The sequence below is a fragment of the Haliotis asinina genome, chromosome 10, assembly GCF_037392515.1.
Source record: "Haliotis asinina isolate JCU_RB_2024 chromosome 10, JCU_Hal_asi_v2, whole genome shotgun sequence".
Taxonomy (NCBI): Eukaryota; Metazoa; Mollusca; class Gastropoda; order Lepetellida; family Haliotidae; genus Haliotis; species Haliotis asinina.
In genome coordinates, this window is record NC_090289.1 from 1,256,419 (window position 1) to 1,280,124 (window position 23,706).

Sequence of the window (23,706 nt, forward strand, 5' to 3'; positions counted from 1 at the left end):
ATCCTCGTGAGGAATTCATCTAAGACCCACTCCACTCCATCAAGCTGTCACCATATATTACGGCTACCTTTAAACCAAGGGGTCTAGCTCAGCGACACACCCAAGGATGGCTCCAGCTACACCCACCCTGGGTGACTAGGGGATGTGACCGAAATTAAGCCTAAATAAGCCCTTGAGGACACGTGGTCCAGATGCCCTATTGTAATACTACTCTTTCTCTGACACCCAGCTGACATATAGTGATACAACTGAAATACCCTATCCTGGACTTCAGCATGTTCATAAAGGTGAAAAACCTTTTGCATAATGTGTATATCCATTTTCACATTTTCTGTCTCCATTGTTGATCAGGTGTCAGTGAAAGAAGTTATCAGTGGTTTATATGTTTGTTGGTCAGCCATTTAAATGCAACAGAATTATATCCACTTCATGTGTTCAGCATCCACCTCCCTATAGGTTTGACCCGAGGTCAATGGCACGAGACTATCTGCAGCTGGAAAAGAGATTAATGTATGGCCAACAAGCTCGAACAGCGGATGGATCTGCAGACAGTGGGGCAGTGGATCAGGTTGTGCAGATTGTCCTTGGTGAAGGGGGAAGGTTCCAGATGGTTGATGGTGCCATGAGGATTGTTATGACAGAAGATTCAAAGTTTGCTGAAGAAATCACAAAAAGTGAGTACAGTTCCAGTCAAAATCAAAGTTCAGGAAATGTCATGCTCATCTTTGTTATCCCCAGGGCCGTAGTATTGCCCAGTAGTTAAATCTTTTGCTTATCATGCCAAAGATCCAGTTTTTGATTCCCCAAATGGATACAGTGTGTGGAGCCTCTGTGTTGTGTCTGTTGCCATGATTTTGGTGGAATAGCGCTAAAATGTCCGTGTGACATAAAGTTTGAGAAAGTGTGTCTTTTAAGATGAATTCAAACCATTTTACTAATATGCTGACCTTTTAATGCTACAAGGAGATTCCAGAAGGAATGCTACACAGCAAGTCCAAGCCACAAATCATGTGGAATTTCAACTTGTATAGCCCACCTTCAGTGGAGCATGTGATAATTATGGCTCAGCGTCATGTGCTGTGATGCTTGTATAGATTTGTATTGATTAAACTGTTGCCATTTGTAGCAATTCCAACATAGATCTTTGAAATGTGTTAGCTGTACACCAAGTGTTGTAATCACCGCCATCATCCCTATCAGCAATATCTCCACCAGAATGCTGTATCTCATACTGACCACCTGAGACATAGAGAGGTAATCGCTGTAGATGCTGCTGCTATTGATTACTGTCTTCAGCAGTGCATCGCTGCGTCTGCGTCACTGGTTACCTTAGTGATCACAAACACTTATTTCCTAAATAATTAAAATGTACACATGGTGAATTGTTGAAGAATTCTGTGGGCCAAGGTAATAGGAGGTATTGATTGAGACTGTTGTTGGTGGTGCTGTTGCTGATGTTGTGACAGCTGTTGATACAGATGATGTTAGTATCGTCAAGTGGTAGGATACTTACCTGAGTAGACAGAGTACTGATACACAGACAATGGTTCTGTTGGCGTGACGATCACTCTGCCCAGCTTGGATTTCTGATACAACCAGGTATTTGTACAATGTCACTGTGATTTGTTCATCTGCAACCAGTTACTGTTTGTAAACTTTGTCCTTTATCATATTAACAGATCGCATTCATTTTAAGTACTGTCAAGTCAAGTCAATGTGACAGGGTTAGTGTTGTAGTATGTACATTCTGGTATTTTCAGCTTTTTCAACACATTTCTATTAAATGGATGACAAAACAGTGTTAATTAGAGATGAATAGTGCCGTGCATGTCAGTGCTCCCCCAGCTATACTTTAAACCCTTTCTTGGTCCAGTTAATGTTTAAGGATAAGTCTGAATAACAGTCAATACAGTCTGTGTTTCCTCTTCAGTTATGAGCAGCTTTATTTAGGGAGAAGAATTTAATGTTGATAGTTAAATTGTTTAAGTTTCTGTTAGAGTGGGCAAATGGGCTTAGTGACATAAGATCATTTATTACCTAGTGACAACTATAGATGAAACAGTACGTTCTTTACCACGGCACAATACATATTGCAGTACAAGAACTTGGGTTCTGTCTGTTTTAGTTTGGTATATGAGATATGATCACAATGCAGAAAATTTGCAAGAGCCAAAACTTACATTGTTTAATAACATGGAAAGAAATAACCTTAGTCTTTCTTATCTTGAATGAACAAAACTGTCATTTATGATGGGATAGAAATGAAAATGACAATATGAAAAACCAAAATACAATTTTTTTGGACGGCATTACGGTATCCTGATCCAAACCCAGACTACTGCACTTCTACTCATACAGCGGAAAACCGTTTCACCCAAGTGACAGTGTATTATAAGATGAATGTCATATCTATATGATACAGTTTACTTTTCTAAATTTGCCACCTAAGTATAATGTAGACCTCATGGAAAATTTATGAAATGAAGGTATCTTAAAGTGGACAATTTCACAGAAAAATTTAAATGATAATCAAACCAGTTTTCTAAGCCTCTGTATTTGCCATACCAGAAATGATTCTGTAGGTTACAGCTCCAGCTCTATGTCTTACTGGGAGGAGATATATATGATCAGTTTGATTTGATACTACATCATTGACAAAGAAGCTTACAAACTGTAATTTGTACTTGTACTCCTTTCTTGTGAATGATTCTGGCTTAAATACAACTAACTTCCCTACAATTCATAGCAAATTTAGATGAAAATACAGTGTCATAAGATTTAGGACATGTTGTAGTACTGACAGCTGATGTTACTGTTTTATTTCTGTTACACATTTTAATCAGTACTTATAGTGCTCATATTACATATTTGAAAGAATGTACCAATAGATATCAATAATATAGCAATAGATATCAATAATATAACAATAGATATCAACGATGTAACCATACATGTAAAAAATATACTTAATAGATATCAATAATATACCAGTAGAAATATCAATAATGTACCAGTAGATATCAGTAATATACCAGTAGATATCAGTAATATACCAGTAGATATCAGTAATATACCAGTAGATATCAGTAATATACCAGTAGATATCAGTAATATACCAGTAGATATCAGTAATATACTAACGTTAGTTCACCTTTGCTGCCACTCATGCTAGAGCTGTCTTCCTCAGATGATCTGTCTCTCAGGGACTCTATCAACTTTCAAAACAAGCCTTAAAACACATCTTTTCAGACAAACCTTTCTTCCCTGAATCTTGTCCCAAATGTGAGCTTTCTGGGCATGTGATATCAATAATATACTTTAGATGTCAATAATATAACATCAGTAACAATAATATAACCACCGATATCAATAATATAACCATCGATGTAAAACATATTTAGAAATGTCTACTGTGTCAATAAATGTCAATAATAATATGCATTAGATGTCAATAATAATTCAAAAGATATCAGTGATGTAACAATAAGATGTCAGAAGTATAGCAATATAGATATCAATAATGTTCTTACAACTCATCTTCTTCACCACATACATTTCAACATTGACAATGTATATTTTCTGCTTGCATTAACATTAAACATTTCGGAATTTAATATTTCAACAGTCAGCAGGCATCAAAATTCACCATTTCACAATTTACCAAGTTACACCTGCTGCTACAGTTGAGGGGATGTGGTCAAGTGTTGCCCTCTGTACTTTATGTGTTGCTGACCTCGTAATTCAAGTGACTTTTCCATTAAGTTGCACACAGTTTAAAAAATCACACATTGGGAAGTACATAAGTTGCTTTCGAAGATAGTTTCGTGTTGGCACCACTTAACTTCTAAGACTAATATGGACTTGAGTGATTAATTACACACAACACAGCACAGTAATTAAATCCCCAACTCCCAGATGCAGCTTGTCATGCAACTTCCACCATCTCAGTCTAAGCTACGTCTGTGCTAGGAAATGGTGTGTTGTTGGAACTACTTGAGGGTCAAACTACAATGACTGACTTTGTATGTTCTATGTCTGGCATGTCTGCCATATGTCTGTGCTATGAAATAGTGTGCTGTTGGAACTACTTGAGGGTCGAACTACAATGACTGACTTTGTATGTTGTATGCCTGGCATGTCTGCCATATGTCTGTGCTATGAAATAGTGTGCTGTTGGAACTACTTGAGGGTCGAACTACAGTGACTGACTTTGTATGTTGTATGCCTGGCATGTCTGGCATGAGTCTGTGTCTCTTTGCCATGTGTCTAGGATATGTCTGCCATGTGTCTGGGATATGTCTGCCATGTGTCTGGGATATGTCTGCCATATGTCTGGGATATGTCTGTCATGTGTATGGGGTATGTCTGCAGTGTGTCTGGAGTATGTCTGCAGTGTGTCTGGGGTATGTCTGCAGTGTGTCTGTGGTATATCCGCCATGTTTTTGTGGTACTGAGTACCTGTGCTTGTGACTGCAGAGTGCCTGTGCAGTGCCTGTCGCTGCAGAGTGACTGTGACTACAGTGCCTCTTGCTATAAAGCACCTGTGACTATAACTGCACGTGCATGCGACTGTTGTGCTTGTGACTCTGTGTCTCTGACTGCAGTGCTAGTGGTTGTAGAATGCCTGTGACAATGACTGCAGTGCCTGTGACTGTAGTGTGCCTGCGCCTGTTGCTGTAGAGTATGTATGACTGTAGAGCGCCTGTGTCTGTGACTGCAGTGCCAGTGGCAGTGACTCCAGTGCCTGTGGCCTTAGAGTACCTGTAAAAGCAGTGCCTGTCGCTGTAGAGCACCTGTGACTGCAGTGACTGTGCCTGTAGAGTGCCTGTGACTGCAGTGACTGTCACTGTGACATGTTTGTGGTGTGTCTGTGATGTGTCTTTGACATATGTGTAATGTCTATGATATGTCTGTGGCGTGTCTTTGATACATTAGTAATGTCTGTGGTATATCTGCTGTGCATCTGTGGTGTGTCTGTACTGTCAGTGACATGTCTGCAGTGTGGCGGCAGTGTCTGTGGCATGTTGTCCCTGTGTTGTAGCTGTATTTCAAGTGCTGTAACATTCACAGCATCTGTCATCTATCATGTCAACTTGCCGACAGAGCTAACCATGCATATATTGATTAGTTATAATGATGACTGACCTCATTCAAGTCTCTTGACAACAGGAACATAATGGATGGCTGTGGAAACAGTAGTTAGGAAGATGGATAAAGTAAACAAAGTGATAAATTGAAGCACCATGTAGCATGGTAGTCATGTCCATCCTGTTGTAGTAATGGGAGGCCCACTGTGGAGGAGGTTTGCTCATGAAGGAGGATTGTCTGGCATTGTCATCGAAAGCAATGTAATGTGTTAGAACACAAGTGACAGGCTTTTGCATGTTGGACCCATGTTAGGGATGAAAACAGCTCCAGCCTTAGCAAACTTTGTCTCAGTATTATTTGTTGGACTCCTACTGAGTGTAACAAACCCAAGAAGGAGGTAACCTTTGAGACTGACGAATCAGAACACAGCGAAAGTTGACATTCGCACATATCTTTTGCACTTTTACCACAAAAATGTTTGTACCTGAATGATTCCAAAAGCTATTTTCCATACTATCACTTCCGAGTGATACCCATGGAGAATGCCACAAGACTGAGGAAACAGTCACAGAAAATAGCTTTTTGGCAGCATTCAGCTAATAGTAACCATGTCAACGGAAACATCAAAGTGTATGCATTGCAAGTCAAATATCTTTGTTTTATGTGGATTTTCTTTTGTTGAGAGATGAGCGTCAGTGATCGGGGAATTTTGTAAGTCCCTCCAAACTCGTAAAAGTAGCTGTTGTGGGACTGGTTAAATGCATTTGGCTGTCATGCATTTGACTGGACAGTCATAGGTCACCCAAAGGTTACCTGACGCAACCTCCTAATCAGGTTTGTTAGACTCAGTGTAGGAGTGTGACAAATATTACTGAGACTAAGTTTACTTAGACTGAAAACAGCTCCTCCTGCTTGATAATCCAGACTTTAGTCCCAGGGCCACACCCAGGAGGGAAATACCCATTGCAGATTGTTCCACTCCAGTGTTGTTTTCTTTCAGGCAAAAAACTTTGTATGTTTAGCGGTGTCCTGTTTTGACTTGCCAATGTTAATTATGTGATATATTTTTAAAAGTCAAGAAGAAAATCGGCATAGTGGAAAAATCAGGGCAAATGGTTTTACATGTGCCACTGTACCGGAGTACACTAGCAATTTTGTAGTTATTTCCACCCTTGACAACATGCTCAGTGTCTGAGAGTGAATGCATGGAAGAATCCTTTTAAAAAGAGATTTTGAGATCAGTTGTTGTGCCTAGTTCAGGAATTTGTAATTAATACCATACCTGAAACTGAAACAGTGACTCATTACTTATTTGGTACTGACAATAACATTTGAAAAATGGGAACTGGTTGTTTCAAAGGTTAACATTGCAAGTGGAAACTGGCATTTTGAAAAACCCTGTATGATCTTTGATCTTGTATGATCTTTGATGATTTGGATGATTTAATGTTTGCTTTCTGACATAATGTCTTTCACACACAGAACAATACCTGAGGCTAGAGATCTAATAAAATCTTTTATAAAAGACATCAATATACACATCATATCTCATATGATGTACAATGTATTTCTGGCAAACAAATTTCATTTGTCTCCTTAGAAATCATCCTCCAACGCCAGTCTCAGGTGGTGTATACTTCAAGGTGCCGTCGAGGAGCACTAGCAGTCTTTGCAACTGTTGTCATGGATGCAAGGAGGAACAGGCTGATCAGGATAAGAGAGGTGATGGATTCAGAAGAAGAAGAAGAAGAGGAAAAGGATGAAGGCATTGGGGAGGAACTGGAGGAGGAGGTTAAAGGTAGATTGGGCTTGGAAAGGAGACGCTTAGGGCTAGAGGTAGGTGGGGCTTGAGGTGGACAGACAGGACAAGGAGGAAGTGAGGCTTCAGGAGTAGAGACCAGGGACTTGAGCTAGAGTGGACTTGAGGAAATGTCATGGGGGTGCAGGTGCTTGGTGCTACGGCTGGAGGTAAATGGTGCCTTGGAGAGAGAGACTTTATTTAGGTTGCAGATGTGTCTTTGGGAAAGTGAGACTCTGGGGTAGAAGTAGAATGTGAGGATCGTGAGAGGGGCTCTGATTCAATAGTAAGTGAAATTAAAAGAGGATTCAGAATGGGACATGTAAGGAGTATAATGGAGAGATTTGGGGAGACAGACAAATAGGAAGGATGATTTCTATGGTGGAATGTACTGTTTAATTGAACAGTACAGTCATGAGATAAACATGTATCACGTGACGTTTGTTACTGGTCTGTTCACAGTGATCCAGGTGTATGACCCATTCCGTGGCTTGACAGCACCGGAGAGAGAGCTGCTGGAACGGAGGCCTATCATTGCCCCTGATGGTGAGTCAGTACAAGATTAATTGAGACTTTCAAGGTCAGCCATTGCCCTCTTCCAGTGTTACCAATTTTGACTAAAACCTTTTCCCCCAAACTGCTCAGAAGATTGACACAAGAGCACTACACAGTAAATGGAGGCCTTGATCTGTGGGTCGATAGTTTGAATGATGTATGTTTGAAAGGATGACAAGATTGACCAGTATTTTGTACCAATAGGTGGTTTATATGTGAGACACAGTTTCTGTCTATTGACAGGTCACATCCCTAATTCTGTGATACGAAAAGTTCTTGGACAAGGTCGTGCCATGGAACAACGAACTCCATCACCATGGAAGCCAAAACCAGTAAGTTATTCTTGAACAAAAGGAAGTTCTGTGTGTAGATTTGTGCAAAGTTTTGCACAATGTCAGATCTTGACTGGGTGATGGTTACTATGACCCCTAGTATTCAAGTATACAAATAATGTTGTTGTACATCGTTTGACTAGGTTTCATGGATTTTGTCAGATGAAGTCAAAAGTTCATGTCATTTGGTAGCAAGAAAATCAAGAAAAGATTATTCTGTGTTGGATAGTTGAATTTCCATTTGATGTGACCATACCCACTGATGTGATGATGTCCACTGATGTGATGATGTCCACTGATGTGATGATATGTGATGATGTCCACTGATGTGATGATGTCCACTGATGTGATGATATGTGATGATGTCCACTGATGTGATGATGTCCGCTGATGTGATGATGTCCACTGATGTGATGATGTCTTCATTGTTGCTGCAGGTACCAAGAGCTGATCCCCGCCACCTTCCCCCGGGGTGGGAGGAGAGACTTCGTGCTTATGAGGAGGAGATGGAGGAAGACAACCAGGGATCTGTGTCATCAGTTGAGGTCAGCTCACTCTTCACACTTGACCTTCATCTTCATACTTGACCTTGCTCTACATGCTTGACCTTATTCTCAAAACACATGACTTTGTTCTTCACATTGACCTTGTTCTCGAAACACATGACTTTGTTCTCCATACTTGACATTGTTCTCTAAACACATGACTTTGGTCTCTATATCTGAGTGATCTAACTTCCTTTTCATGCAGCCTCCCTCATAATCTTGCTATGCCCATGACTATGAATTTGATTTTCTAATTTTATCTGTTTTCCTGTATATGTATGTAGCCATATTGTATTTATGACACTCACAGTGTCAAAAGTCATCAGAAACTGGATCAATCAGAAATGAAACTCAGACCTCACTAGTAACAAACAAATTCATGCTGTGATAAAGAGTAGAAGCAGTAGAATATCTCCAGAATGTGACCTTAGAAAGAAATGTTTTCTAAATCCATGTCAGGTTTGTCAGTCGCTCCAACTATTCATGATGGAATATCCAATGACTGCAAGGGTTGACTGGAGCCAGTAATGTGTTTACCTCTGTGTAGCATTATAGTGTCCCAGCTTGAAAATCGTTACAAGTGAGGATTAATTATTGATTCCTAATTGACTTGAGTATTAAAGCTTGGAATATGTTATTTTGGATTAACAGTCATTAACTATACAATCTACGCAATTATTACTGATGTTATCAGGTGTGGAATTCTAAGAGTTTCCACCTCCACAAGATACACTGAATAGAGTCTCAAGGATGAAACAGCTCCTCCTGACATACATATAGAACTGACTTCAGAGATGTGTAGTCTCATCAATATTCTCGTTTAATGATGTCTCAACACGTTTACCTGGTTACATTTTTAATGCATGTGTGACTGATAGATATTGCTTCTTGCCTCAGCACTATTGATTGTTGTAGACACAGTGAGAGAATGGGTAGCGTACTGATGAGTGGAGCTTCATAGTGATGAGTGGTGTACCACGTCTAGGTGATGAGTAGGGTAGCATTTTCAGGTGATGAGAGGAGTACCATGGAGAGGTGATGAATTAGGAGATAAACATCATGTGTTGGCCAATTTCCGGGTGTTATTGAGTATTTGAAGCACGGGAATGCATTTGGAACCGACGGCGTCAGCCGGAGGTTTCAAATGAAATATTCCCGTGCTTCAAATACTCAATAACACCCGGAAATTGGCCAACACATGATGTTTATCGACATTGTAAACACAAAAGTAAACCAAAGGGGTTTTAGTGTCTGCACTCGTTTACATCGAAAACGGACACAGCAGTGAAGTGTCTTCAGCCGACCGTTTCAGCTGGTTCTCATGGTAGCATCTGGAGTTGCTCATTTGTGACGTCATTCTAACTTTACGTCACAATATGATTTGAATGACGTCACCACTGTTGATGACACAACAAAACAATTGTTTACATGTCAATACGCGGTGAATAGTCTTTCAGTTTCCGGGGATCTAATACCATTTAATCATGTTTTTCAGCCAATCAGATTACAGAACACAGTAACTTTTGGTTTACAATGGCAAGGGATAGCATAGTGATGAGTTGCACATCATGTCTAGACAGTGAAAGGGGAATCGTGATGAGGGGATGAGTGGTGTTTCAGGGTGAGGTTTGGAAGGGGCCAAGGTATAACACTGTATACACATGATGTGTAGGACTGCCTACAGGTGAGGTGATTGTGATATAGCAGTCACTGAATGTATGTTGTACAGTAAACACTGTAAGGGTTGGTTTATAGGAAAGATAGGAATGATATGACCATGTGTTCATGTCATAGTTATGTTGCAGTCAAGGAAGCCATTCCTGTGGGGCGAGGATGACGATGAGGATGAGGATGGGGAGCTGAAATCCTCGCCATCCCCAACATTCACCAGCTCCCCCGTCCTTTCTCTCACCAGCCACGCCACCAAACTCCACACCAAGTCTGCAGCAGCAGACAGCTACATACACACATGTGAGTACACTTCTCCTCTCCTTACCATGTCCTACTTTTGACACAGTCTCCTGATACAGCTACAAACACACATGTGAGTACACTTCTCCTCCCCTTACCATGTCCTGCTTTTGACACAGTCTCCTGATACAGCTACAAACACACATGTGAGTACACTTCTCCTCCCCTTACCATGTCCTGCGTTTGACACAGTCTCCTGATACAGCTACAAACACACATGTGAGTACACTTCTCCTCCCCTTACCATGTCCTGCTTTTGACACAGTCTCCTGATACAGCTACAAACACACATGTGAGTACACTTCTCCTCCCCTTACCATGTCCTGCTTTTGACACAGTCTCCTGATACAGCTACATACACACATGTGAGTACACTTCTCCTCTCCTTACCATGTCCTACTTTTGACACAGTCTCCTGATACAGCTACAAACACACATGTGAGTACACTTCTCCTCCCCTTACCATGTCCTGCTTTTGACACAGTCTCCTGATACAGCTACAAACCTGTTCCACCTCTACACCCTGCACCAGCTATTTACAAGTATAACTGAAGTGTTTCACTCCTTTGTGAAAATCATCCCATCCCAGGTAGTGACGTGGACAAAATGTCTGTAACACTGTACCATGCTTTTTTGGACAGATTTATATAATTACTTCTTTTGAAACAAATATATTTTGGGGTTTTTGTAATTTTTAGTAACTTATATAAATGCTTAACAGATTTGCACCTTATATAAATGCTTAACAGACATCCACTGACTGACTGAGTGAGTGACTGACTGACTGAGTGACTGACTGACTCACTGACTGACTGACTGACTGACTGACTCACTCACTCACTCACTCACTCACTCACTCACTCACTCACTCACTCACTCACTCACTCACTCAAACTCACTCACTCACTCACTCACTCTCTCCCCTACCCACCCACTCACTCACACAGCCTCTTACATGGTGTAATTAATTATAAACATGTACATCTGCCTGCAGGATGTTTTCTCAAAAATTATTTCATGTTTGTAAGAATACAGACTATTAAAATTAATGTGAAAAAAGTCTTCAATTCAATTTTATGGCTGGAAAAAGGTCATTCTTGTTTACAATTTATTAACTACAACTTTACCATCATAACATCTCATTTAATCTTCAGGTTTATTAAAAGTCAGTGCCAGTCAGTTCAATCAGTCCGTTATCACTCATGGCCCTCTGAACAGCGTATCACATATCTATTGAAATATACATGTGGGTAGACACCCCGCCCCAGCGCTGATTGTATGGAGTCTGTGATGGACTTTTCAGCCATACAATCAGCAGGTTGTCAATCACACCTGGTATTGATAAAGTCATGGAAATTATGACACACCAGAGATATGATCAAATCAGCGTCGCCAGCCATGTCATATGTTCAGAGGGTGTGACAGAAAGCTGTAAACATTCTAAATATTGAGCTGGCATAATGCTTGAATCCGTTTTTCGTTAAGAATTTTGTCAAAAGATATTAATTTCACTCTTTGCATTTGATGTCACCTCTTTGTAAATAGTAAGGAATGAATCAATCAGACAACATGTAAGGGGAAATATCATTTACAGCTAAAAGAAACTGAAGATAATTCAAGGGTATGGTAAGATGAGCATTTTGTCTTTAAAATAAAAATATTTTGGACAAATTTGTTGAATCATCTTACTAAAAATACAATAAAAGGGCCAGAGATTCTCAACTTGTCACTGCAGAGATACTGACTGGTCATCTGTTATAGACTTGCATGGCACATTTGGAATCCATGACGCAAGTGATGTATTTATTTTTACAAAACATGTAATATCTGTATAGAGTGTTTACAGGGACACTGCTGTGTGTCATGTGAATCGTATATCAAGTGCAAAGTGAAAGCTGGAGTTTATGTAAGACTTACTTTGATGTACGGACATACCTTATTGATGTCCCAGAGTTTCACCCGAGGGCAGCACACAATTTTGTGATGAAGATTGTATTGTACCTGCCTTGTGTTGAAGGTAGTTAATGACATCTTTACTTACATCTGGTGTTCACAAATAGCGTCTGACCCTCTGACAAATCTGGCGAATTCACCAATGGTCTACAACCCGGCCCCAGTGTCTGATTATATATTGCACAATGACTTAGACTGAAGTTGTCACATGTGACATGTAATACTTGTTTACCATTTGTAAGTCGTATGTTTGTTAATACTATCAATGCCAATTATAAGAAATGTTAAATCTGAAATGTGTGTATATTTTGTTCTATAGGTACTGTGAATTTTGGATTGGTCAGACAGACATCTGAAACTTACCGGACCCAATGCCCTGTTACTTTGAAAAACCATTCGTGAACACTGTAAATCACAATTAAACTCATGTCTCTTTTGTAAGCATTCCTTTACAAATTCCCATAGATTTCTAGATTTTCCATTTCGTGCAGCTTTGCAGTGAAAGGCTGGTGAACCTGTCATTATTCAAACAAGGGTTTCGGTTTCTTGTTTCGTTTTTTATTTTTAGTTTTTATCTTGTCTAGAATCTGTGGTCTTCCTTCAAAGAGAAATATGCCAACAAAGTGAGACCTTCTTCCAGCACTTGAAGAGTCCCCAATACACCATTTGCCCAAATCTGTACGTGTAGTTATCATAAATGTAAAGATACGAGCTCAACCTTATCTTTTATCATACAGCTTCTAAACAGTACCTTCATCTGTGTCCAGCAGATATTCAGTCTGTGTCCTGTATGTGAATTGTGGAAGTGATGTGACGCTGATATCTGTAATCTGACAGAAATGATACTGACAACAACCAAATCACTCAGAACGCTCACATTATGGTGTTACAATACAGTGCTTGTTGTCACCCGTAGTAGATGGGTTATCCATGTGACTTGACATGGTATCACAGTGGGACAGACAGACAGACAGACAGACACACACTCACACTCATTCACACACACACAATCTCTCTCACACACACACACACACACTTGGTTACCAGTTTCATTAAACAACGCTAACAGGAGCAGAATAAACATGTTCTAAGTACTTGACAAAGTTATTTATGATATTAATGTCTGATGATGTACATATGCTATGGAGGGAATAATAGTATCCATGGACTGTTTTTGGAATGTAACGCCAACGCATATCCTCATAGCGTTTACAAATATAAACAATATGAATTTCATCCTCGATACTTTTACAGTGTTTGCATAACACAATGTCGTCATTGCAAGAGGCAATACTTCGTCTAGCATATTTGATACCAAGTGCACTAGATCCTGATCTGAATAACGTGAAAAGACGTTTAAGTTTATTACTTATGTTCAATGATAGATATTTTTCACAAGTCAGCAGCGATTTATGTGATTTGTAAAATGACAGCGAAGGAGCATCTAGGGAAAGATGCCACTCTTGCATGGAGCAGTTGTTAATTCTTTCGGTAAACATATATAGAAACATTTTTGTATCGCCAACATCTTGGGAAATCCAAGCAGTACCAAAACCATAATGAAATAACAAATCACTGATGTGACGAGCCCATGTTGCACGTTTCCTGAATTCAACAGATAATAGGAATTGATAACATTGATATGGATATCTACTTGGATGCATTCTTAATAATCTCAGCCAGTATTTAATACATTTGACATAATAAACATTGCTTAAGAGTGCCCTCCCACATTCCCCATATGCAACAGCATTAGATGATCTGTAACTAATCTGAAGTAAGAATTTGCAAAATTTTCGATGGATAATTTCAGTACTTTCTCTCTTTTTAAAACCCCATATCTCGGCACCATATGTTAGAATTGGTACAATTTTTTTATCAAAGATGTACAATCCTTCTGAGGGTGACATGTCGTATCGTCTTATAAATGACTTGATCGGCCACAGTGCCTTATTAGCTTGGTCGGATAATGTTTTACATGCCCTAGTCCAAATCAGTTTTGGAGTTATCATAAGTCCTAAATACTTATAAATATTGACAGTTTCCATCTGGGTACCATTATAAAACCATTTTTCATGTTTGGACAATGGGCCACCCATTTTAAAGACAATAATTTTACTTTTATCAGTATTAATATCCATGCCCCATTGATGTGAATATATATGTAAGGCGTCAAGGCGACGCTGTAATCTCACGACAGTATCGGCAATCAAAACCAGATCATCTGCAAATAAGAGAGCAATGATATTCAACATATTTTCAGAGATAAATATACCATCATCAAACTTGGTTTCTAATATCGATACAAGTTCATTGATATATAAAGAGAATAGTACAGGACTAAGGACACAGCCTTGCCGAACCCCACAGGCGCTACCAAAATATTCAGTTAATTTCTTACCGTACTCACAGATTACAGTGGCCTTGACATTAATATACATATTTTCAATCAACTTGAAAAATTTACCGTGGATCCCATTGTGCAAAAGAACATACAATAGTTTAAACCTATTCACCATATCAAAGGCCTTACGAAAATCTATGAATGCAACGTATATCTTCCCATTTTTGCGTGTTAAATATTTCTGAATGATTGTCTGGAGAATAAAGATACTGTCCACAGTCAAATGGTCAGTCTTAAATCCACCCTGATATTCTCCAATTATCTCATGAAGTTCCAAGAAGTACTCCAACCGTTTGTTTAGAACCGAAACAAAAATTTTGCTCATTACATTTAGAAGAGAGATTCCCCTATAGTTATTCGGGTCAGATCTACTACCTTTCTTATATAGTGGGATGATAATACCAGCTGACCAGGAATTTGGCCAAACACCGGATGAAAGAATTTTGTTGAACAGTAATACTAAATAAGGAACAATTATATGTTCAGAATATTTGAAAAACTCTGCGGGTATACCATCATCGCCTGGGGATTTGTTATCTTTCAGATGTCTGATAGCATCTAGTACATCCTGAACTGTAAAGTCACATGATAGAATATCATCATCATTAATACAGTCAACACATGTATTGAAGTCATGTTTATCAATGTATGATTTGACATCTTCTGAAAAGTTGCCATCTTCTGGCAGCGTCGGGTTCAACAAGTCCTTAAAGTATGCAGCCCATGTTGATGGCGTTACACGTTCTTCCATGGCACAGTTTGTGGTATATTTTTTCACAAGTCTCCAAAATGCTGAGCAGTCTCTAGAACAAGCTGCATCATGTATTTTCTTTGTAATCGAACGATTATAGCTATCTTTTTTGGTTTTACAGGTCTGTTTGAACTTGGATCTAATGTCTTTGTATCTATTCAAATTGTCAAATGTTGTTGTTTTTCTAAACATATTAAGTAATTTGTACTTTTCACGTTTAAGAGTCTGACACTGTTGATCAAACCATTTTGGCTGTTGATTAGAGTCAGTGGTTTTGGCATGTTTACATTCCATATCTCGCCCACAGCTTTGCAGAATGCGCTGCAGTATGTTTACTGCTTTATCAGTGTTGACATGTAGACTGTTCATAAAGTCCTGGAACAAATTACTTGTATCAGCATTTTGCAGGTTATCAAGATATGATTGTGATTTTTCATTATTCCATTTAAATTTACATCTGTTAATACAAAGAAAATACTTATCATCGGCTGGCCTGCCAACATCGAACAGGGATGAGATTATAGTTGTGAGTGGGAGATGATCTGACTCCGTGCGGGAGACACTCTTGAAGTCCTCCACATAACGGTACAATGATGCTGACACTGCAATGTAGTCTGGTGTGACTACAAATAACAAAAACCAAATGACATTATTACAGAAAGCAGATATCTGATCACCCAGGAGCAAATGTATTTTGCATTTAGATCTGACATTTCCTTAAGGTGGCCTCGTCAGAGAGAGAGGCATAGCATAACAGTGGTAAAAGAGCTAAAATTAATAAGATTATTTTTTATTTGATATTCCTTCTCTTCAGTCTCTCCTTCAATCAATGGTTAGGTTTGTGCATGCTTTATCCCAGATAAACCCACAAGCCATGGCATCACCAAGGTGGACTGGAACTTTGACAAAAGACAAGATAGAGAAAAGTCTGAGAAACTTTCAACCAAAGTGGCACCAGAAGTCTTGGCAGCACCAGCAGTCGTCAAACAGAAGACATTCCACAGACAGGTTTCACAAGTGGAAAAGATCCAGGCACCAACAAAGGTGAAAAGGCTTTTTTTTCTCCAGTTACTCCAAGATGGAGACAAGCTTGATAACAGATCATGATGTCAAATACTTGTTCTCAAATGGCACAAAAGTGGCCATAATGTTTGTCTCTTCTGTCAGCTAGCTTTGATTGGAATATGCCATTACTGCTGTTTTTGTATAGTGGTTTATACTTTCACAGTGTATCAACACTGCATGATAACAAAACCCCACAGTGTATCAACAGTGCATGATAACCAAACCCCACAGTGTATAAACACTGTGCATGATAACAAAACCCCACAGTGTATCAACAGTGCGTGATAACAAAACCCCACAGTGTATCAACAGTGCGTGATAACAAAACCCCACAGTGTATCAACACTGCATGATAACAAAACCCCACAGTGTGTCAACACTGCATGATAACCAAACCTCACAGTGTATCAACACTGCATGATAACAAAACCCCACAGTATATCAACACTGCATGATAACCAAATCCAGCAGTATATCAACACTGTGTGTGATAACCCAACCCCACAATATATCAACACTGCATGATAACCAACTCCAGGAGTATATCAACACTGTGCGCGATAACCAAATCCAGCATATCAACCCTCCCATGATACCCTCCCATGTGGTCATGCACAGATAGACGGCTGACAGACTCTGCTGTGAATGGTGCAGAATTTGACCCACTGTAGTAAACATTTGTGAAAAAATGCCATAACACAACTTATAATACTGACAGATGAGTATCAGATAATCTTTCAAGTTGGAAACTCCATCAAACAGGCTGCTCAAAGCACTCATGATGGATAGATATAAAGTCAGAAATAGTGGTTAGGTTTAAGTTAGACCTGAACTCTGAAAGGAGAAGAGTTCTTAATGTCAGCTTGAAGAAAGTTCCACAGTGAAGGAGCTCATGCTCAGCATCTTTGTCACTGACAATTTGAGCTCCAAGTTTACCAACTAATGCCAGATTCCTGACTTGACTGTTCTTCATGTGTGAATGCCAACATACTGACTCCTACTGTCTTCTGTTTGTATTGCAGCCTGGAGACACAAGCAAGAAGGAGGACACACCCAAACGTAAGACACGAAAGTCCATGGCAGGGGTTGATATGGACCTGCTTCAGCACCTCCTTTCTGAAGACTGGTTCCCAAGTGACACCCCGCTGGAGGTCAGTGCTGCTGTCCAAAAGCTTCTGGAAATGCTATCATCATTTGGGAAGACACCAGCCGTCCATCACAAGATCTGTGACTACATCGTCAGTCTACAGGAGTAAGAATACAATGGTTCTTATGAAGTACCGTAGACAGTGCAGCTCATGTGACCCTCAAGGAATTGCATCGGTGTCATGTCATTTGTCATCTGTGAGATGATGCCTTTGTCATCAACACTTCACCCTAAACATTTGTGGTGTTTGTAATTTCTAATGAAAGTCATACATATTTGGCTTTTGGTGTTTCTTTATATCCAGAATATTTTTTAAGTCACCTTTCAACATTCTTCACACTTCCTTTATAGATGGTCCAGACTGTCATGTACAAAAGTCACAATTCATATACAAAGCCCAACAATAGCATGGCTTGTGTGATGTAAAAGAAAGAACATGGTAGAGGGAATATATTTATAATCCCAACTACTAAACGTCCCATAAATCTACCACTCACTAACCCCATGACTTCAGTGTAAGCACACTTCTCTACATACTCAGTTTCCACACCCCAATCACTTCCCACAACACCTATACTCACCCCTCTCCACATTCCCACCCCTACCAGTACCTCCCCACCTCTCCCATACCCAGCAACACTGCATCCCCAGTTCTTCCCACCCCTAATCTAGCCTCTCACTAACCCTCAGTTATCTATCACAGACAAACTGGCATGATAAAGCCAACAGTAAAACAGTTCCAAGAGTGTCTTCTTGACCAGCTGACGTGTGAGATGAATGAGATCCGTTCCAACTGTGTTCGCACTCTCCGGGGTCTAGGCATGGACTCCAACAACATCATCACCGCCATCCTCCCGAAACTTGTGGATCCTTCAGTAAGTAGACAGCTGTGCTTGAGCTGACAACTGAGTCTATAGCACACACTGGGCCTGCTGCCTTATGTACATGGGTGCCGGAGTGTAGGGGCAGATGTTTGGTGGAGATGGCCAGTGAGTCTACAGCACATGTTAGACCAGCTACCTAATGTACATGGGTGCTGGAGTGTAGGGGCAGATGTTTGGTGGAGATGGACAGTGAGTCTACAGCACATGTTAGACCAGCTACCTAATGTACATGGGTGCCGGAGTGTAGGGGCAGATGTTTGGTGGAGATGGCCAGTGAGTCTACAGCACATGTTAGACCAGCTGCCTAATGTACATGGGTGCCGAAGTGTAGGGGCACAGATGTTTGGTGGAGATGGCCAGTGAGTCTACAGCACATGTTAGACCAGCTACCTAATGTACATGGGTGCCGAAGTGTAGGGGCATGTGTTTATGTTAACAGGAGCGATACTTACACAGTTGTAGTATCCACTTGTTACATGTATATTTTAGTTACATGTTTCCTCTGTTGGAACTGTTTAAAATAACTGTTGACATAGGTTTTTACAGTCCTTCTTCATTACATTTGGGCAATATTCCATGTGAATTTATCTTAGCTGTCACCTAATCTACATTGTTTGTCCAGCGTGATGTCCGACAAGAGGCAGTGCTTGCTTTGGTAGAATTGACCAATGTGAAGGACAAGGAAAGTCTTGCTGACCTCCTCAACAAGTTGGGGATCACACGTCCACTGTTGTCATCAGAGGATGAGGTAACATACATGATAACGCCCACATTATATAACATGGAAGTAATGTGATGTCACTTAACTACATCTTCATAAAGTAATAAATAAAGAGACTCTTCAATATGAACTGCAACACAGTTACCTTTGCCCATTAGGACAATGCCCTGAAGATTCTGAAAGACAAGATTGGTCTGTCCAAACAGCAGAGTGTTACTGTGATGGAAAGCTTCCACGACTGGGTTAGCGACTGGGTGTCCAGTTCCATCCCAGGTGTGTTTGAAGGAGAGGAATACATACCTGTAATAGTAAGTATGGATTCAGCTGGCCATGTTGCTTTAATTGATTTACAGATCCTACAATTTGATTTCCATTTTGGATTACAAAAGTGTTCCACTACCAAAATTTGACTAAATCAAAGTTTCATGAGACCTCAGTTAAACACTGATTAGGCAAGGGGATCTTGATACAACCGTTGGATTCATTTAGAACAGTTTTATGTATGTAATCTCTCATAATGTATCCAATCAAATGATTGGAGTAGAGACTGTTACAAACCATTCAGGAATACTCCAGCTATATGAGAGGGGTCCCTTAGTAATGAAGTGAAATGCTGATCTCTTCACAAGACTGGCTGAGGTCAACTTCTAATGTCCATGATGTCTGTTGTCTGTACAGGCAGGTGAAGAGGAAGCAGGCACAGCCAAGAGAGTGAAGATTGTTTCTCCTGACAGTGAAGGGCGAGACAGCTCTCTGGAGAGGAAGAGAAGGAATAGCACATCTTCACAACGTAGGAAATCTTTCTCTAAGAGACGTCCAAGCAGATCTGTTAAACGTGAGTGGTTGGTAACAGTGTTTTTCGTAAATACCTGAAAGGACATCTTAGAAAGCACCTTTCTGATGTTTTTTATTTGAATTTTGTGATTTGAATTTGACTGAAAATAGTCATAAATTTAATGAAGTTACACTTTGTAAATGCTCATCAAGACATGGCATTTACTTGATCTCTCAGACAGCTGCTGGCTGTATAAATGTAATTTTGAGCAAAAAAAACAAGCTTCATTTAAAGTCCATATTGAATGTCACCATTGTTCCTCTCAAGCTGGGGGCAAGAGTTCCTCTGTGCTGGAGGAGATGAAGCCTGAGGTAACTGAGGAACCCACACAGACCACACCCAAGTCTCGTCAAGGGAGAGAACCCACCAAAGTATCAGAACAGTTGTCAGGAGGAAGAGGACAGCACTGTGCTCGCTCCCCTCAGTCCTACGTCCGTAACACCCCAGAACCTGAAGCCTACAGTCACGACCAGAAACCATGGTTGGTATTTCCAGCCACGAAGATGGGCTACAAGAAACAAATCATGATTAGATGTGTAGTTTGACAGAGTTATTTCCCTTATCATTCATCATATTCCTGCTGTCTCTCAGATAAAATGGCCTGTTGTCTGTTTCTGTTTGCTTGCCATGACTGGATATCACGTCATTAGAGAACATCATTCACTATGTCACCCTCTTTTTCTTTCTCTTTCTCTCAGGGTGGTGGGGAAGTCTCGTGGTTAAAGCACCGCTCATCATGCTGAAGACCCATGTTCAATTCCCCAAATGGGTACAATGTGTCAAACCCATTTCTGCTGTCGCCTGCTGTGAAATTCTTAAATATTGTTAAACGTGGTGTAAACCTAAACTCACTCACTCACTCACTCACACACTTCCTCTTACTCTTTCTCTCTCTGTCCTGTGATATTTCAGGGGAACCTGGACATCAGAGACTGCTGTCCTCCTTCGGGTTGAGTCAAGGTGTGTGGTCAGTTAGTCTGTTGCCATAGTAACCACTATGTTTGGTTAAGGTTGGTGTTTCTTGGTAGAAGCATAAGTTCCCCCAACTAATATATTTATTATCATGTTGGAATCCTATTGTTTCTCAGTGAAGCGTTATAGATGATGGCCATGGCGTGGCACTGAGACTTCAAACAGTAATGGTTGAATTCTCCAAATGGTTGGATTGCTGTATTAAAGGACCCAAACTGTCAAGGCCTTTCATACTACCTGTCAGAACAGACATAGGTAGTTTAAGATGGATTATTAACTAATCAGCTGTCATCTAATTTATCTAAAGGGTAAAGACGGGTTCTAGAATGATTGCTGCTATGTCTGGGTGTGATGGATACTCTTCCTCAACTAATCATTCCCCATGTCATATCTCCCTACCATCTCCCATCAACTTCATCTCCAACGCCTCCCCTCTATCTCACATTACACCTCTTTCACCCTTGCCACTGTCTCACACCTCTATTTCACCTTACCCCTTTCTCACCTCTCCCCTTTTATCTCACCCCATCGCTCTCACACACCTCCCCTATGTCTTACCCTACCACTGTCTCACCCATCCCCTCTATCTCACACTACCACTGTCTCACCAATCCTCTCTATTTAACCCTACTCCTGTCTCACCAATCCACTCATTTTCACCATACCACTGTCTCGCCCGTCCCCTCTGTCTCACCTACCCCTGTCTCACTCCTCCCCCCGTCTCATACCTGCCCTCTGTCTCACCCTACCCCTGTCTCACCCCTCCCTCTATCACCCTACCTCTGTCTCACCTACCCTCTATCTCACCCTACCACTTTCTCACCCTCCCCTCTATCTCACCCTACCTCTGTCTCACCTTCCCTCTATCTCACCCTACCCCTGTCTCACACCTCCCCTCTATCCCTGTCTCACACCTCCCTACCCCTGTCTCACCTTCCCTCTATCTTACCCTACGACTGTCGCACCCTCCCTCTATCTCACCCTACCATTGTCTCACCCCTCCCCTCTGTCTCACCCTACCCCTGTCTTACACCTTCCCTCTATCCCACCCTACCCCTGTCTCACCTTCCCTCTATCTCACCCTATGACTGTCTCACCCCTCCCCTCTGTCTCACCCTACCCCTGTCTCACACCTTCCCTCTATCCCTCCCTACCAGTGTCTCACCATCCCTCTATCTTACCCTACGACTGTCTCAACCCTCCCCTCTGTCTCACCCTACCCCTGTCTTACACCTTCCCTCTATCCCACCCTACCCCTGTCTCATCCTCCCTCTATCTCACCCTACGACTGTCTCACCCCTCCCCTCTGTCTCACCCTACCCCTGTCTCACACCTTCCTTCTATCTCACCCTACCCCTGTCTCACACCTTCCCTCTATCCCACCCTACCCCTGTCTCACCCTCCCTCTATCTCACCCTACGACTGTCTCACCCCTCCCCTCTGTCTCACCCCACCCCTGTCTCACACCTTCCTTCTATCCCACCCTACCCCTGTCTCACACCTTCCCTCTATCCCACCCTACCCCTGTCTCACCCTCCATCTCACCCTACGACTGTCTCACCCCTCCCCTCTGTCTCACCCTACCCCTGTCTCACACCTTCCTTCTATCTCACCCTACCCCTGTCTCACACCTTCCTTCTATCCCACCCTACCCCTGTCTCACACCTTCCCTCTATCCCACCCTACCCCTGTCTCACCCTCCATCTCACCCTACGACTGTCTCACCCCTCCCCTCTGTCTCACCCTACCCCTGTCTCACACCTTCCTTCTATCTCACCCTACCCCTGTCTCACACCTTCCTTCTATCCCACCCTACCCCTGTCTGACACCTTCCCTCTGTCTCACCCTACCCCTGTCTCACACCTTCCTTCTATCTCACCCTACCCCTGTCTCACACCTTCCCTCTATCCCACCCTACCCTTGTCTCACCTCCCTCTATCTCACCCTACGACTGTCTCACCCCTCCCCTCTGTCTCACCCTACCCCTGTCTCACACCTTCCTTCTATCCCACCGTACCCCTGTCTGACACCTTCCCTCTATCCCACCCTACCCCTGTCTCACACCTTCCCTCTATCCCACCCTACCCCTGTCTCATACCTTCCTTCTATCTCACCCTACCCCTGTCTCACACCTCCCCTCTATCCCACCCTTACTCTGTCTGACGCCTTCGCTCAGTCACACCTACAATCTATTTCACCCTACCACTGTCTCACCCCTCCCTGCTATCTCAGTCAATGGCTCTATCAAAGTCTCTCAACTGTCTCACCTCTCCTCACTACCTCAGCCTACCCCTGTCTCACCCCTCCCCTCTGTCTCTAGAGTCACTCTCATATGTTACTTGGACATGGACTTCCACCGAAGGTATCTATGACTTATGTGTCTGTATTCCATCAGGTTCCGCCCCAAGGGAGGTTCTGGACACCCCTACCCAGAGCCCCTTACTGAAGGGTCTGGCCGGAGTCATGACCCCACCGACAGTGGAAGAGCTACTCACAGAGGTAAAAGTCAGCTACAAAATAATATATTTTCGTGTAACTGTGCCTGAACAATAGGACATATGGCCTGCTTTATTGAATAAACAAGTCATGAATCAACTTTGCAGTTGTTACCAAAGGCACATGACAATTCATTTCATTTCCTAATTCCTGTTTTGTCTTCCCAGTTGTAACACTAAGTTGCGATTT

General features: G+C 41.5%; 1 protein-coding gene across 3 annotated transcripts in view; it reads left to right on the forward strand.

The window, feature by feature from the left end:
- The first annotated feature begins 1,338 nt into the window (after positions 1-1,338).
- LOC137298140 (uncharacterized) overlaps positions 1,339-23,706 on the forward strand; it is a 34,619-nt gene continuing 12,251 nt past the window's right edge. For 2 of the 3 annotated variants that reach the window (XM_067830248.1, XM_067830250.1), the window contains exons 1-15: positions 1,360-1,599; positions 6,689-6,886; positions 7,349-7,432; positions 7,685-7,773; positions 8,211-8,318; positions 10,124-10,289; positions 16,257-16,441; positions 17,485-17,714; positions 18,313-18,484; positions 19,116-19,241; positions 19,373-19,522; positions 19,893-20,049; positions 20,317-20,530; positions 20,962-21,009; positions 23,417-23,520. In XM_067830248.1, coding sequence (XP_067686349.1) covers positions 6,772-6,886; positions 7,349-7,432; positions 7,685-7,773; positions 8,211-8,318; positions 10,124-10,289; positions 16,257-16,441; positions 17,485-17,714; positions 18,313-18,484; positions 19,116-19,241; positions 19,373-19,522; positions 19,893-20,049; positions 20,317-20,530; positions 20,962-21,009; positions 23,417-23,520 — 1,948 coding nt within the window. In that variant the 5' untranslated portion in view covers positions 1,360-1,599; positions 6,689-6,771. Of the gene's footprint in view, positions 1,600-6,688; positions 6,887-7,348; positions 7,433-7,684; positions 7,774-8,210; positions 8,319-10,123; positions 10,290-16,256; positions 16,442-17,484; positions 17,715-18,312; positions 18,485-19,115; positions 19,242-19,372; positions 19,523-19,892; positions 20,050-20,316; positions 20,531-20,961; positions 21,010-23,416; positions 23,521-23,706 lie in introns of all 3 variants that reach the window. The other variant, XM_067830249.1, reaches the window with a different exon arrangement.